Source organism: Equus przewalskii, chromosome 18 (genome assembly GCF_037783145.1).
Source record: "Equus przewalskii isolate Varuska chromosome 18, EquPr2, whole genome shotgun sequence".
NCBI lineage: Eukaryota > Metazoa > Chordata > Mammalia > Perissodactyla > Equidae > Equus > Equus przewalskii.
In genome coordinates, this window is record NC_091848.1 from 45703313 (window position 1) to 45718573 (window position 15261).

A 15261-nucleotide genomic window follows, 5' to 3' on the forward strand; every position below is an offset into this window, starting at 1 on the left:
ACCTCAACCCACAGACAGACAAATCGTAAATACGCTTCCAAGTCCCCACATAAGCATTAGAAAGGGCCCCGAGCACTCCAATGAATATGAATTTTTCACTTATTTTCTTACCGTTTAGTCTTTTTCTTATATTTACAGAAATATTTTTCTCTTTGCCTTTTCATATTGTCCAAATAATCTCCTCCTTGACAGTCAAAACCCCTGTGCTGCTTTTGCCTGTTTATGCTGTAAAAACATGAAATTAACAAATCAGGTAAATTTCACATTCCGCCTTCCTGAGCAGATTGATGTAAATCGAATTTCACCTTAATCAGACAGAGCAATGTACATCATCTATCCTGGGGAAATTTATGATTTCACTTACTTGAGTAAATAAGGGTTTTTGCTATAAGGCTTTTTGTTTCACTATTTATACATTGATATTTTTGGAGCTTTGTTCTGAACCTGTGTTGCTACTGATTCATTATTAGTATTTTTTCTAAAATTTTTCTTTCAAAGTTATTCAGTCTGATATTAGATACTTAATTTATTTCCATCAAAGTAAAGTACTATATGTAAATGTTTATTAGAGTGTATATTGTACTTTTATTATAAACCATCAGTTAGTCAGTCACCAAGTATTTAACTATCATTAATGCATTAGAAGGAAGGCAATTAAATATAGTGAAATATGCTGTTGGCAGAGTTACTGTTAGTGTTTATCCTGAATTCACTATTTCAGTCGACTCTGCTCTCATGAAGTGGTTGTTTCATCTGACCCTTCTGACATAGGTTAAATTCTCTGACTCTAGAGTAGTGTTTTTCAAACTAAGGGCTTATTCAAACTAAAAATTATTTGGTGAAACTTTTTTTCAGTTATGTATACTTTTGTTTCATACACACACACACACACACAAACTAGTATCTTGTGATTCAAGATACTGTAGATGCAGTCAAAAAAGGTTTAAAAGTCACTTAAACATTTAAGAACTGTAGAAATGTTCTCCTGACTCACTGACTTAAGAACTTTATGATTTTTTTGATATGACCCCAAAAAAGTGCATGAGGAGACTTTGTAAACGTTTTGTGTGCTTAACAGAAATGGATGTGCAAATAATGCTTAGAGAACTTAAGTCACTTTTACAAGATAAAATCAAGTAAGTGTTTAAACAACATTAGATTTTAAATCTCAAAACTGACCCCCAATGCAGCATATTATGTTCCAAGCTCTACTGCTCACTTCTTGAGGGACAGTGATCATCCGCTTAGAGATGGATCTCAGAGACCTCTGTGCTCTGAATGCTCGCCCGGCTGCCACCACCGTGTCTCTTAACGGAAAGTCCTTTTGGGGAGGGAACGTAGCTGGCCGTTCCCCATTCCACTCAATCATGTCCCCTAACATTCATGAAGTTTCCAGGAACCCGAAGGAGCTCTTCCTTAGGGAGAGAATGAACTGGACCCCCTGCTGGACTACGAGTGAGGCATGAGAGCAAGTTTCGTGGGTTTCTGGTGTCTAGCCAGTATCGTCACAAGGTGGTTCCTCATTCATTCGGTTTAAGGGTTTGGTACATGAGTCCTTTTTTTAGAGATCCTTTCCCTGACCAAGTCCTTTTTTCACACGATCCACCCTCAGTTTCATGTTGACTTTTATAAGTCTTAACTTAATTATTGACAATTCGCTTGTTAAGTTCTGTGCATTTCCCTTTCTCCCCAACCTCTGTCTTCCTTAGATTTCCAAGCATAGCTGAATATCTTCCTCATGCATTCATCTTTTTTAAAATAGTTATATTCCTTTTGCCCCTTCCCCTCCAAAAGCTCTCAGAAACTATTTTATGGTAGTCAGGAAATATAATATGTCTTTATGATGTGATAGAACAGAACAGTTACTCTTTCTTCTGAGGTCACGTCTTGAAGTGCCAACGCCTTCTACGAGCAGACCCTTTGCGCCAAGGAATTTTATATAGTGATTCCATTTAGCTTAAATAAAAGCAGCAGGCAGAGCTAAGATGGAGCATGTCTCAGATTCCTTTGGACTTGTGTTTCATTTATATTATCAACTAACCAGCTGTTAACGGCTTCTTTTTTTAATGGAAGTGCTTTGTTGCTTAGAAAACAACAACTGGCCGCTGAATATAACCGGAAACAAGTTCTCCGACACCACTTTGCAGATTGGCGGCACTGGCATCGTACAGCGATCCTAAAGAGAGAGCTGGCTCTGTCAAAGGAGGAGATGAGGAAGAAAATGGGTGAGCTGCTGGAGGCGGCATCGCTAGGGAAACTCAGTGCAAACAGGCCATCGGGCGTCGGTCTCCCTGAGGAGGCAACAGCCGTGGTGGTTCCACCTGTAGGAAATGGAGAGGTACTTTGTTCTTCCTTCCTTTGCTTGGTCTTCCTGCGTGTTAGACGCTTGCATTTGAGCTTTGCACCTGTATAGCCTGGGCTCTGCCGTTGTCAGATTGCCTCGCCTAGGCTGTGTGAAAGATGAAAGCTGCTACAATGCACAAAGGTTACCTTTCAGTCAGCGTTTATTTTCTTGAACTGAATCTTCTTTTTATAATAACATTTAAACTTTGGTATAGTTGAAACGTGGTAGGGGCATAATATGAGAGGGAATTGAAAACAAGTAAGTGAAAGGCTCCTTCAGGAACAGATATAGACGGCATTGTTTACAACTCTTGAACTCCTCTTACTTGATCATCAGATATTTCCTTTCTAAATGAGCTTATGACTTATAAGAGGGGAATTTTGGAGTTTTTATTTTTCTAATGAGAAAAATCATATATATTGATTTTAGCAATTTGGTAAGAGAAAATGGCAGAGGAAAAAGGAAAATAGCCTATAATTGCATCATCTGGAGATAACCACCAATAACTTTTTGAAGGACAGCTATCCAGTCTTTATTCAGGCATATGCAAATTTTTCTCTTTAATATTTTATTTAGCTTTTAAATTTTCTTCAGTTAAGTCATTGAGGATATCTAGTCTGACATAATACAGGAAAAGGAAGGGTATATTTTTTTCTTCTTAATAATAGTGTAATTGTTCTGTTTTTCTAAATTTTTTTTGTATTTTCTCAATTTAATATGAGAATTTTCTGTGTCACTAAATCTACTTCTGCAACAGTAGTTCTCAACTGAGAGTAGAAAGCAGAATCAGACCTACTAATCAGGATTTCTGAGCATAAGGCATCTTTATTTTTTTCAAAGTTCCACAGGCGAACCTGACACACACCCCTGGTTAAGGACTACCATCCTGTGCCATCCTCTTGTAAAGGCTTCGTGATATTCTGTCCTTCTCTAATGCTGGACATTTAAGTTGTGTCAAGTTTGCCGCTGTTGTAAACAATGCTTTGTTGAACATCCTGGCAGTGAAATCTTTGCATGCATCCACAATGCTTTAGTTAGGATAAATATGTAAACACAGAATGCACGTTTTTAAAGACTACACCCAAATTGCCCTTCGAGAAAAGTTGTACCAAAGAAGTGCCTATTTTCCTGTCTGATAACATATTTTTTATTTTTGCCAAGTTGACAGGTAAAATATTTTTATCTTTTATTGCTTCAACGTTTGCATTTCTTTGATTACTAGTGAGGTTAAACATTTTTTGTACTGACCGATTACATATATATGTGTATGAAAATGGATATAGAAAGATATGTAGTGACCTGTCTCTTCATACCTTCTGTTTTTCTACTTGATTATGTATCTTTTCCTTATTTATATTTTTAAGACTAATGATACTTTTATTATATGTTTTGCATATATTTTTTTCATTTTGTCATTTATCTTTTTGGTTTATTTATGGCATTTGGTACTGTACATTGATAAGTTTTTAGAGTCAATGCTATCAGTTTTTTCTTTCGTAAGTGCACTTGTCATGTTTGAAAGCCTTCTGGAGAAGGTTCTCTGCCCGCTCACCTGCGCCCCTGACCCCTTCACCCCTTCACATGAGGCTAAGTACTCAGACGTGTGAAGGGAAGTCGGGCACTGGAGGGCCCCGGTGCTGCCTTTTCTCCAATCACGGCCAGCAAGGAGGCTGGTCTTAATTTCTCATTAGTCTCTCAGCAAAGGGGGATCATGAGGATGCTTCTCAGGACTAAGGTACCATTTTGGTCCCTTCCTCTAGGCAGTTTATCTACCTTTATTTCAGTTAGGTAATTTTGTTTCCCTTGAGACCCAAGAGAATCTTCTGTCTTGGGAAACAGCTGTGTGGAATTTTTTACCTTACAAAGTTCCACTGTTATTATCTTCAAACGCAAAGTCAAGAGAAAGTATTTTTTTATCTGCATAAAACAGAAAAATTACTAAATATATGTATATATTTAGATTCAAGAAAAAAAGCCTCTGAATCTCCAAAAGCAAGAACAAAAGGGTTTATCACAAAAGGATAATATTGTAAAAAATAGAGCAAATGAAAATAATGGGCTATAATGACTCTGTAGGTTATTAGATAAACTCAAATCTTTTCCAGAGGGTAGAGTATAACAGGAACAAATGAAAATACCAAATCTTTAGTTAGATGCTCATTAATTATACAGTCATAGAAACTCATGTACCATGAACGCACATATTATACCTTGAAATTTTTCAAAATTATCAGTTAGCTAATAGGTGATTTTCTCTAATTAAGCCAGACCGTTCAGTCCTGTTCTGTTCAGTACAATCTGTACCACTGACCTTTTCTTTCATTCTCTTATTTTCACCTTAAAAAGTTACCATGATCCAAAAGAAATCTTGTTGCTGTACTCAAGGCCTTTCTAGTCTTGCTGGGTTAATAATGTGTCATTACCACAAAGTTTAAAAGGGCCTAAAACGTATACTCTGCTTGATGCTAAATTGCTTAAGCTGGTATTCTTATGAATAAATGTCCACTGACATTTCTGAAATAGAAAGTTATTTTTAAAAGTCTTTAACATGTCAGAGTTTCCGCATATCACATCTTTCACTTCAGCTGGGTCTGTAGAAAATATTTCCATCATCATGAAAAATATTTCTGAGTACCTTATCTGTCACTCTGTTAGAGTAGAAGCTTCTAAGATATAAAATAGTTCATAATATTTTTCTCTTTACACCACTGCAAATAGAGAATCAAAAATTGGTTAGACCTTCAACCATGGAATCTAACTATTCTGGAAGAGACATTTCAACTCTGTCATTATTTTGGCCAGGATAAGTTTTTCTGATTAAGAATTCTGTTTTCTTCCCCTCTATATAGAACTTACAGTTGAGTATGATACCTCAGTCTGTTAAATGAGATTTATATAATAAAGCTTTTAAAACTATTAAGCTATATGCTAATACAAAATGTTATTAGGTAACATTATTCTTATGTAATGCAGATATTTGCCCATGATCCTGGGCTTGCATATATTTCCCACAAACAGATAGTTTGGGAACAGCTGAAGACTGAGATTGTAAGTTTTAATCTAGGCCTTGATTCAGAAGTAAATAAATACTCTGTGATTAATTTACTAGTGGCAAGAGAGACATTGAAAGAACAGAGCTATTCTTGATTTGTAAAGGTATTCTTTAGTTTTCAAATTTCTGCAAAATTCAGAGTAAATCCATGCAGATGAAAATTCCTATAATATATATCTGGAATAATCTTGCCGAATTCACAAATGAACTATCCAAATTAGAAATTTATGAAAGCACACTTTTCTTATTGCACATGTCCTGGCTTGTGCCAGTTGTTTGCACAGCTGTAGCCGCTCTCCTGCCCAGTTTCTGTGGTGAACAGCAGTGCACATTCAAAGAGTGGCTCCCAGAGCTAAGGCTGATGGCCCCCGAGACAGCCAGGCCAGGAGCACAGGGCAGCTCTGGCTGGGTGCTAGGCAGATGTGCCATCAAACAGAACAGGACTGATCTCGTCAGCACAGTCCCTTAAATAGCTGAGCTAAACCATGTTTCTTCTCTCCCAGGTGACTGCTGTGCCTGCTTTGTGGGAAAAGCCTCCCTCAGGGAGCCATGGTTTTATGCCCAGCCCCCACCTAGGAAAACCAACCAAGAGCAGCTTTCAGGTTCCCTTCCAGAATGTCCCTCTGAACACATCTGACAATAAGCAGCACAAGACCTCGGAGGGTGAACCCTCCCAACACCCTGGCAGCCACAAGAAGCTCAGAACTACCAGCCAGAAAACAGAACCCATTTGCATGGGTCATTTCCACAACCGTCATGTCTTCCAGCAGCAGCTGATTGAAAGGCAAAAGAGGAAACTTCAGGAACAGCAGAAAACAATTCGGGAGCTGAAGGAAAACCAGCGGCTGGCAGAGGCTCGGTGGACAGCAGAGCGTGCCACAGCAGTCAGAGACTCCCGGAGCTGCCAGCTCTCAAACCCCAGAGAAGAAGAACCAAAAAGAAGCTGCCAGGTGCTTCCAAAGTACGTCCATTGTGTTGAACACTCTTTGGATTCATTATCTGAGGGTTTTCACTCTGTGGTAGAGAGGCTCCTAAACTTCTTTGCCCAGCTTCCAGACTCCATGTCTGTCCTTATTTTGTTGCGTACTCTCAAAGCAAAGAAACCCCGTTCGTTGTGATTTGTACATGACAAGTACAAATAGGTATTAAAGGCAATCAGCTGCCTATAAGGATCCAGACAGTTGGCATTTGTATTGTGGCTACCTTTGTCTGAGGCACTCTGTTACTATACCAGTTCAAGAGAAAAATGCTTACTTGCTCTGACTTGATTTCTGTGTTTCTGGTTATGTTTAGTGCTGAGAACCCAGGTCAGACAATGTGAGGCCCAAATGGAGCAGCCCCCGGGGCTGGCTAATTACCTAGCTTAAATTTGTAGTTGTTTTAGATAAAAGTAAACATCTTTGAGCCTGGGATAAGAGTCCAAATTTCTCAAAATCAATTTGAGATGGTTTCAGACATGCTTGAGACATACTCAATACGTGTGATAAATGGTAGGATAAGAAGTGGGTGATACCTATTGATTTGAAGCACTGGGATGGGAGTCAGAGTGTCTGACTCACTTGGTAGGCTCAGGCCAATCACTCAACCTTTCCATGCCTCAGTACATCCAGTTTATTTTGTGGGTACCTCAGCAAGTAAGGATTAATTAAAGTTTGTAAAATGCTTTGAGTTCCTCGGGTGAAAGAGCTTTGAGGGAGGCTGGTTAATGGTCTGAATTCTTTTCCTTTTTTCCTCCCAGTTCGCCTCTTGCTTCCCCTGGGACTCAAGGTAGTAGAAGTGACGCCCGAAAGTCTCTTTCTGGACCCAGAAGAAACCCAAGGCAGCTGATGGCACCTCATCCCATACTGAAAGGCAGGCCTGTCTTGGTGGGGCCTTGTGGTGATCTGCCCTCTTGGAGTAGAATGTGCTGGGACTGAATCCTGGCAACTGTTGGGTTTGGAGACTTGGCAGAACCTGGTCAGAGTCTAAGATGGGTAGCCACGTGAGGCGTGGAATGCACCAGAGAGCTCCACAACTTTTTTCCTGCTTCTTCTGCCAAACTTTTTAGCCTTCCCAGACAACACAAAAAAAACATTGCTGTAAGGTGTATCACTTTTCTGTAACTTGAAATTTGTATTGTGGAAAGAAAATGGGGCAATTATACAAATAAGGAAAGTCTGAGTAGTTGCTAAAGATGAACATTGATAAAGATCATGTATCATTGTACTTTGTTAATGTTAAAATATTGATCAGCTTACAGCAATCCATGTCAAGTTATTACATCATTTTAGAATGAGTTGTGCCTTGATCACAGGCTTTTAGTAATGAAATCTACAAATCAGACATTTTAATTTAATAACATTTTTGATGCACATAGAAATCCTTATTTAAACCAAACAATGAGAAGGCATGTGTTCCTTAGAACCCACCTAGTGAATCTGCTAAGTGTTTTTCCTGTATCCTTAGCCACGCACTGTGCATGTTTATATATGGAGGTAGGCACTTGGATGATTATTTTGTGATTTGTGAATCTGATTTTTCACCTGTATCAAGACTGCTGTCCTAACAAGAAGTGATGTCATCTGAAGGACACTATGCCCGAAGTCAGTTTCCATTAATGAAAAAATTAGCAGTCTTTGCATTGAAGGGCAGTGGTTTGTTTATCCACAAATTATCCTGGATGGCCAGGAAATGCACAGATCTGTGTGATTATTTTTTAAAAGTTGTTTGATCAAGGTGTCAGCATATGTTAGAACCCCAGGCTGCTTGTCAAGTAGTCCTTAGTGATCAGCTCTAGAAAAGATGGAGAAAGGGCAAGGACCAGAGACTGCTTCTCAGGGCTCTATCCCTTAATCTGCTAGGCTCTGTCTGCCTCCTTAAATACAGTCTCGCTCCCGCCATCTGTGGCAACCCCACTATTCTTTTTCCAGCAAAGCAGACACTTAAATATCTGTAAGAAATAGCCTGGCGAGTTTTTGTTTATTAATTCTTGAAACTTGGACTTAAATTTTCTCCTCTGTAACATGGCACAAGAAACTGAAAGTAATTATTGGCTGACTTAGGTGAACAGAACTTTATACTCCTCCCTGCAGGCCTCTCTTCCTGTAAAAGCCCCGACTGGTGACAGAGTTGTATTATCAGACCATCTTGCACATTTGCTTCTTTTGGATCGATATTTAATAGATTGTCAAGAACAGGAGTCTGACACTTGAATTCGTTCAGATGCCAGTTCTCCAAATGCCTAGTACAATTCCATTTCCTGCCCATCTGGATATCCAGGCCTTAAAACTAGATTAAAATGTTATTCATCGTGACCCTAAACTTTAGTTAGTTTGTTGTGTCATGTACGGACATATGTATAGTGACTTAGGAGAAATTAGCAGATTCAATGGGATTTGAGGAATGATTCTATTCTCGAAGTATTTTTTAGGTGTAATTAAAGTTTTCTACATTCATTAAAGGACTTATCAAATTGAAATTCTGGTTTCTGGGTTTCACATACTACAAGTATCATCACTGCACATTATCTTACTTAAACCAGTAAACAGTTATTCTAATAGAAATGTAAACAGAAACATAATCTCAAATTGTTCATAGGTGCTGAGGATGGGATTTTAGCTCTTTAACCTATAGGGGGTAGATATATATATACACACACTTACAGTTTACATGTTTATATGTTTATATAAACTTTATACGTACATATATATGTGTTTCTGAGATTATGGACAGTCACAAGAAGACCTTAACAATAACACTAAATTTTACTGTAAAATGGAAACATTTCTTTTGCAGTTTCCTCATATTTTTGATATTAGAACCCTGTTACTATTTTCTAGCCATGGAAGAGAGAGCAGCTCTGCGAGCTGAACGTAGGCGGATCTTGACAGAGAGGAAGCAAAAACAAGAAGAGGAGAAATTGGTAATAAATCAAGAATGCAAACTGAGGCAAGAAAAAGGATTTGTATAGGTCTTTATTTAAAAATGATGCCTGTTGAGACAAGAAGTTACAACAACTTTGGAAATGGCTTTTTGCCTACTGGCATGAAATCTGTTACAATTTTAGCAACATAAAGGGACAAAATATCGACATTCTTACTCTCACAAGAAGGAAATGTTACAGAAGTTGATGCGAGCTAGCAAATTGGAAGATTTACACATAACCAAGACCGACATGTTATAGGTAGATGTCTGACTTGCTAAGTTTGCAAAGGTGGATAGCTTTTATCTTCCAAAGTTTTGACCTAGACTGACAGAAGTAAATTTTGTACCTACTAAGAAAAACAGTTCTAACAATTTGGAGGTTTTTTTGGTGAAACAAAAGAAAACGTTTTCCCACACTGTATATAGTTTGGACTTAGTATTTCACAGATAAAAATAAGAACTAAAAAGTAATCATTTTATGATGAAAAGTTAATGGTCTTTTTCATGCTTAATCTCACCCTCCCGAGCAGCAGAGGATTCTTTTGGAGAAAGTTTTCAGTTACACACTGGCTGGCTAACTGCTGGTCAGGGTTTCTACTTCTCTCACAGAGCGCAGGCTTCTTTCAAAGATGGGGCAGGCACTTTGCTAGATACCTGACTTTCCTCAGCATAAAAGGTCTCGTTTCCATACAAATAGAGGGTTCTTATATTTATGTATTCTCATCTTGATCAGGCCCAGTTAAAGGCCCAAGAGGAGGAGCGTCAGAAGAGGGAGGCAGAAGAAAAGGAGGCTCAGCTTGAGAAAAGACGAGAAGAGAAGAGACTGAAGAAAATGGTGAGTAGTGTCGTTCAGTCACTGTCTCCTGAAGTCTATTGTGTGCAATACTGTGGCCCTGTGCACCTTCCCCAGGGAAGAACTTCCATCTAGAATACTCTTCTCTCACCTCCACCCTTATTGTCTACATTATTTAATGAAACCTACTCATTCTTCGGATCCTAGCTCAAATAGGACTTCCTCCAGATTAGCCTCCTCTCCACCCAGGCTTAGGTTAGGTCCCCCTTTTGTGGACTGTGAAGTATTCTTCCTTTAGAGTATCACAGGGCTTGTAATTATGCTTCTGTTTTGTGGTTGCTTTATTCATTTCTGCATCCCCAGCTAAACTGCCGTCTCTGTAAGAGTAAAGGGAACGGTCTGGTATTGCTCACTATCTTATTGGTTAGCAGGGTACTTGCGGTATAGTAGGAACCCAGCAAATGTGTTGAATGAGTTAATAAGTGAATTAAAAGACAATGAACAAATGGAAGAAAATGCACAAGGAAGAAATGAGACAAAACTCTTACTTTCAACACTTTTAAATTCTAGTTGTAAAGATAGGGCCTAAAAATATACACCTGTCAGAGACAGTAGAGTAGAGCATATGCTGTCTTGTGGCTCACAGATCAAAAGAGATCAAGAGAGTCATACAAGGTAAGATCCATGAAGATTTTGGAGAACTTAGAGGCATTTTTATGGAAAAGAGATTTGAATTGGAAATTGTCTTAGTCAGAGTTCTTCAGAGAAACAGAACCAATAAGATATATGTATGGGAAGAGATTTATTAGGAGGAATTGGCTCACATGCTTTTGGAGGCTCAGAAGCCCCACATCTTCCATCTGCAAGCCAGAGACCCAGGAAAGTGGGTGATGTAATTCCAGTCTGAGTCCAAAGGCCTGAAACCAGGGGAGTCAGTGGCATAAATCCCAGTTCAAAGACAGGAGAAGACCAATGTCCCAGCTCAAGCAGGCAGGCAGGAAGAAAAAAGAGGCAGATTCCTCCTTTTTGTTCTAATCTGGCCCTCAAAGGATTAGATGATGCCCACTCACATTTGGGAGGGCAATCTATTTTACTGAGTCCACTGATTCAAATACTAATCTTATCCAGAAACCCCCTCAGACATACCCAGACATAATGTTTAATCTGGGCACTCTGTGGCACAATCAAGTTGACCGATAAAATTAACCGTCACAAGTCTACCCCTTGTCAACGTGGCACCACTGTGCATCTCCGTAAAGCGTACTTAGTCTCCAAATGAAGACAATAAGAAGATCATAGTTCTTCCTAACATGATACAGCTACCCTGTGTACAATAAAAAATGCACTAACTTATTCCCCAGAAGAGGAGGTAAAGTCCTTGGTAATGTTTACTCTTCTCCTGATATCGCATAACCTAAATACTGTGATGTAAAATTAACAGTACTTAAATATCATGATATAAAGTCAATACATCTTATGTTACACGATAAGGGAGTAAGAAGAAAGAAAACAAAGATATATACACACACACAAATATGTTCATAGCAAAATAAAAAGGGAATATTCATGACAATTATAGTCTTCATTTCTGTAACTGGTTATGTGGTTGTAGCTGGTATTTGTAACTACCTTCTTCCACTACCTACTTTTATTCCCTTTGCCTTCAGCTAGCACCTCTGCTGGTCATGGTTCTTTACCTGGTGGGATAATCCAAACCTTCATTTCTAAAGGGTCTGGGCCATTAGTAGTCTAGCCTGGATTGCGTTGTAATTTCTCTTTGACCTTAATCACAAGGGGTCTCCTGTATTCCAGACACACTCTTCCTTACCTCCATTGTGGAACAGGCATCCAATTTCCCCTTTGTAGTCAGCCATCACTCCCGTCTTTGCCTGTTGATTCAGAGGCATGAGAAGCACAAAGAGGCTGAGTGGCATTCTTAACTTCCAGTTCAATGGAATCATTGCTGTGTCTTCTGGTAGAAGCAGTCCCCTCTTTGGGACCTTATGTTCTCTAGGCCAGCAGAACATAAAGTTGTGGGAACAGGAAGCAAAGCTTTAGGTAGTGGGTCATTGGAGGTAATAATGAGTGATGCCACTCTCACTTCCACCTCTTGATTCCTGGCCCTCATGAATCCTGGCTATGGGAGAAATGGTACCGTATTATTGGATGCTGATTCAGAGCATATACAGCCTTCTAGAGAACCTTACCCTAGACCTGCAAGATATTGCCACCTAACTGGCACTGCAGCTGAGTCTTCACAAGGCTCTGCCACCATTCTGTCAAGCCAGCTGCTTCAGGATGGTGGGGGACATGGTAAGAGCAGTAAATTCCATGAATATGGGCCCGTTGCTGCACTTCTTTTGCTGTGAAGTGAGTTGCATGATCAGAAGCAGTGCTGTGTGTAATACCGTGATGGTGGATAAGGCGTTCTGTAAGTCCAGGATGGTCTGTAAGTCCACAGATGGTAGTTTTAGCAGAAGCATTGCATTCAGGAAAGGCAAATCTGTATCCAGAGTTAGCATCTATCCCATAAAGAACAAAATGCTGCCCCTTCCATGATGGAAGCACTCCAGTATAATCAACCTGCCACCTGACAGCTGGCTGATCAGCCTGGAGAATGGTGCCCTATCAGGGACTCAGAGTTAGTCTCTGCCACTGGCACACTGGCCACTTAGCGGCGGCCATAGCCAGTCAGCCTTGGTGAGTGGAAGTCTGTGTTGCTGAGCCCATGCATAACCTCCATCCCTGCCACCATGGCCGCTTTGTTCATGAGCCCGTTAGGCAATGACAGGAGTGGCTGGGGAAAGAGGCTGACTGGTATCCACAGAACGAGTCATCTTGTTCATGGAGCAAAAGGCATATATAATTCATCCTTTGCTAAGTCAGTCTGAGAAATCTCTAGAAACAGCTTAGTTACCTCCCTTAAAAACTACGTGAGGGCTCTAAAGTAGCATTTTCCTAACATGTGTTCCATATAATGCTAGTAGTTCCTGAAATATTAAATTGCTTTGAGAAAATATAAGTTCTGTGGTCAAAAAAGTTTGCTAAATGTTGGGGCTGGCCCGGTGGCCTAGTGGTTAAGTTTGCGTGCTCCACTTGGGCAGCCCAGGGATTGCAGGTTCGGATCCTGGGCGTAGACCTACAGATCACTCATCAAGCCATGCTGTGGCAGACGTCCCACATACAAAATAGGGGAAGGTGAGCACAGATGTTAGCTCAGGGCCAATCTTCCTCACACACACACACGCAAAAAAGTTTGGTAAATGCTGATTGATCCAAACAGGATGCCACATTGCATTTGGTTACTATGTCTCCTTAGTGTCCTCTGGTCTGTGACAGTTTCCTGGGGTCTTAGTCTGTTCACGCTGCTATAAGAAAATACCACAGACTCAGTAGCTTATAAGCAGCAGAAATTTATTTCTCACATTTTTGGAGGGTGAACTGTGTAAACACTGTACTCTAGTTGGTAAATTTTCTCATGGGGGTATGGTTAACAGTTCTGAAACAGCTTTACATGTACACTGGAGATGAGCAAATTAAGTAAATAGATGGTGTATTGTAGGAGCAGGGTTTCACACTGTCAGAGAGGGAATTTACAGATAAGAAGAGAAGGGAAAAATAAATCCTGTGGTGCTGGATTAGAGTTGGAGACATCAGTATGAACTCATGTTTAGTTTAATATGTTTATCCAGATACAGAATACAATTATAGGTGTTTATACATGGTTTACTACTCGTATGTGTACACTTAGCTCTGTTGGCCGAGGTGCTAGGCTCAATGACACCCCCGTAGCAATGAGCACCTTCACCGTCCAGATCTTGCTTTCCAAATACCACTTAGAACTAGGGCCCCTTGGAGAAGTGGCTAATTCTAGGGCGGGGGCAGTGAAAATACAAGATGAACAGTGTTGAGAAGTAAAATGCTCAGAAAACAAACAAAGATGGGGTCATGTCAAAGGGACACAGGAGGCAACCTTACAGAGCTCCCAGTGGCCAAAGTGGGAACAATTTGAGCAGCAAAATAAATAACATAATATTTTTTATAACTCAAAGTATAAAACAAATATACATGAATCCACACTAATATAAATGATTGACTAAGTAAATAAGTGGAGGAATAAAAATAAATCTTCTTCACAGAATTCTGGAGCTATAGGTAATTGCCAAATTCTCTTCCAAAATGACTGTACCATTTTGCATTCTCACCAGAAAGTCCCACTTGTCCCACGTCCTCATCAGCATTTCCTATTGTATGGTTTTTGGCTTTTAGCCATTCTAATAGGTGTGTAGTGAGTAGTATCTCATTGTGGTGTTTATTTGCATTTTCCAAACAACAAATTACTTTGAGCATCTTTTCATTTGTTTACTTGCCATCTGTATATCTTCTTTGGTATAGTGTCTGTTCAGATCTTTTGGTCATTTTTCAGTTGAGTTTTTTTCTTATTATTGGGTTTTAAGAGTTCTTATATAAAGAACTTGACCAAATCCTTGATTAGATATATGATTTACAATGATTTCTCCTAGTCTGTGGCTTGTATTTTAATTTTCGTAACAGTGTCTTTCACAGAGGAAAAGTTTTTAATTTTGATAAAGTCCAATTTATCAATTTTTTCTTTCTTGGATGCCTTTTGATGTTGTTTCCAAAAACTAAGCACCAAATCAAAGGTCACTCGGGTTTCTCTTATATTTTGTTTAACAAATCTCATATTTTATATTTAGGTCTGTTGTCCATTTGGAGCTAATTTTTACATAAAGTGTAAAGTATGTGCCAAGTTCTTTTTTTTGCATATGGAAATCCAGTTCCAGTATCATTTGTTGAGAAAGCTATCTTTTCTCCATTGATACCTCCATTGATTATACTTTTCTCAAAAGTCAGTTGACTGTGTTTGGGTGGGTCTATTTCTGTTCTCTATTCTGTTCTCTTGATCTTTGTGTATATTCCTTTGCCAATACCCTACTGTCTTTGATTGCTGTAGCTTTATAGTAAATCTTGAAATTGGGCAGTGTGAATTTTTCCACTTTATTCTTCTTTTTCAAAATGTCTTGGCTATGCTAATACCTTTGCCTTTCTATATAAATTTTAGACTAATCTTGTCAGTGTGTACAAAAAAGTCTTGCTAAGATTTTGATTGAGATCATATTGAAATCTATAGGTCAAATTGGAATAATT

The 15261-nt window shown here is 39.2% G+C and overlaps 1 protein-coding gene across 5 annotated transcripts in view; it reads left to right on the top strand.

The window, feature by feature from the left end:
• The window catches only part of CCDC191 (coiled-coil domain containing 191), a 69140-nt gene that overhangs the window by 33791 nt on the left and 20088 nt on the right, over positions 1-15261 (top strand). For 2 of the 5 annotated variants that reach the window (XM_008523203.2, XM_070582664.1), the window contains 5 exons: positions 2074-2338; positions 5900-6357; positions 7135-7247; positions 9215-9297; positions 10033-10134. In XM_008523203.2, the coding sequence (XP_008521425.2) occupies positions 2074-2338; positions 5900-6357; positions 7135-7247; positions 9215-9297; positions 10033-10134 (1021 nt within the window). The remainder of the gene's footprint in view (positions 1-2073; positions 2339-5899; positions 6358-7134; positions 7248-9214; positions 9298-10032; positions 10135-15261) is intronic. The other 3 variants (XM_070582662.1, XM_008523211.2, XM_070582663.1) reach the window with 3 other exon arrangements.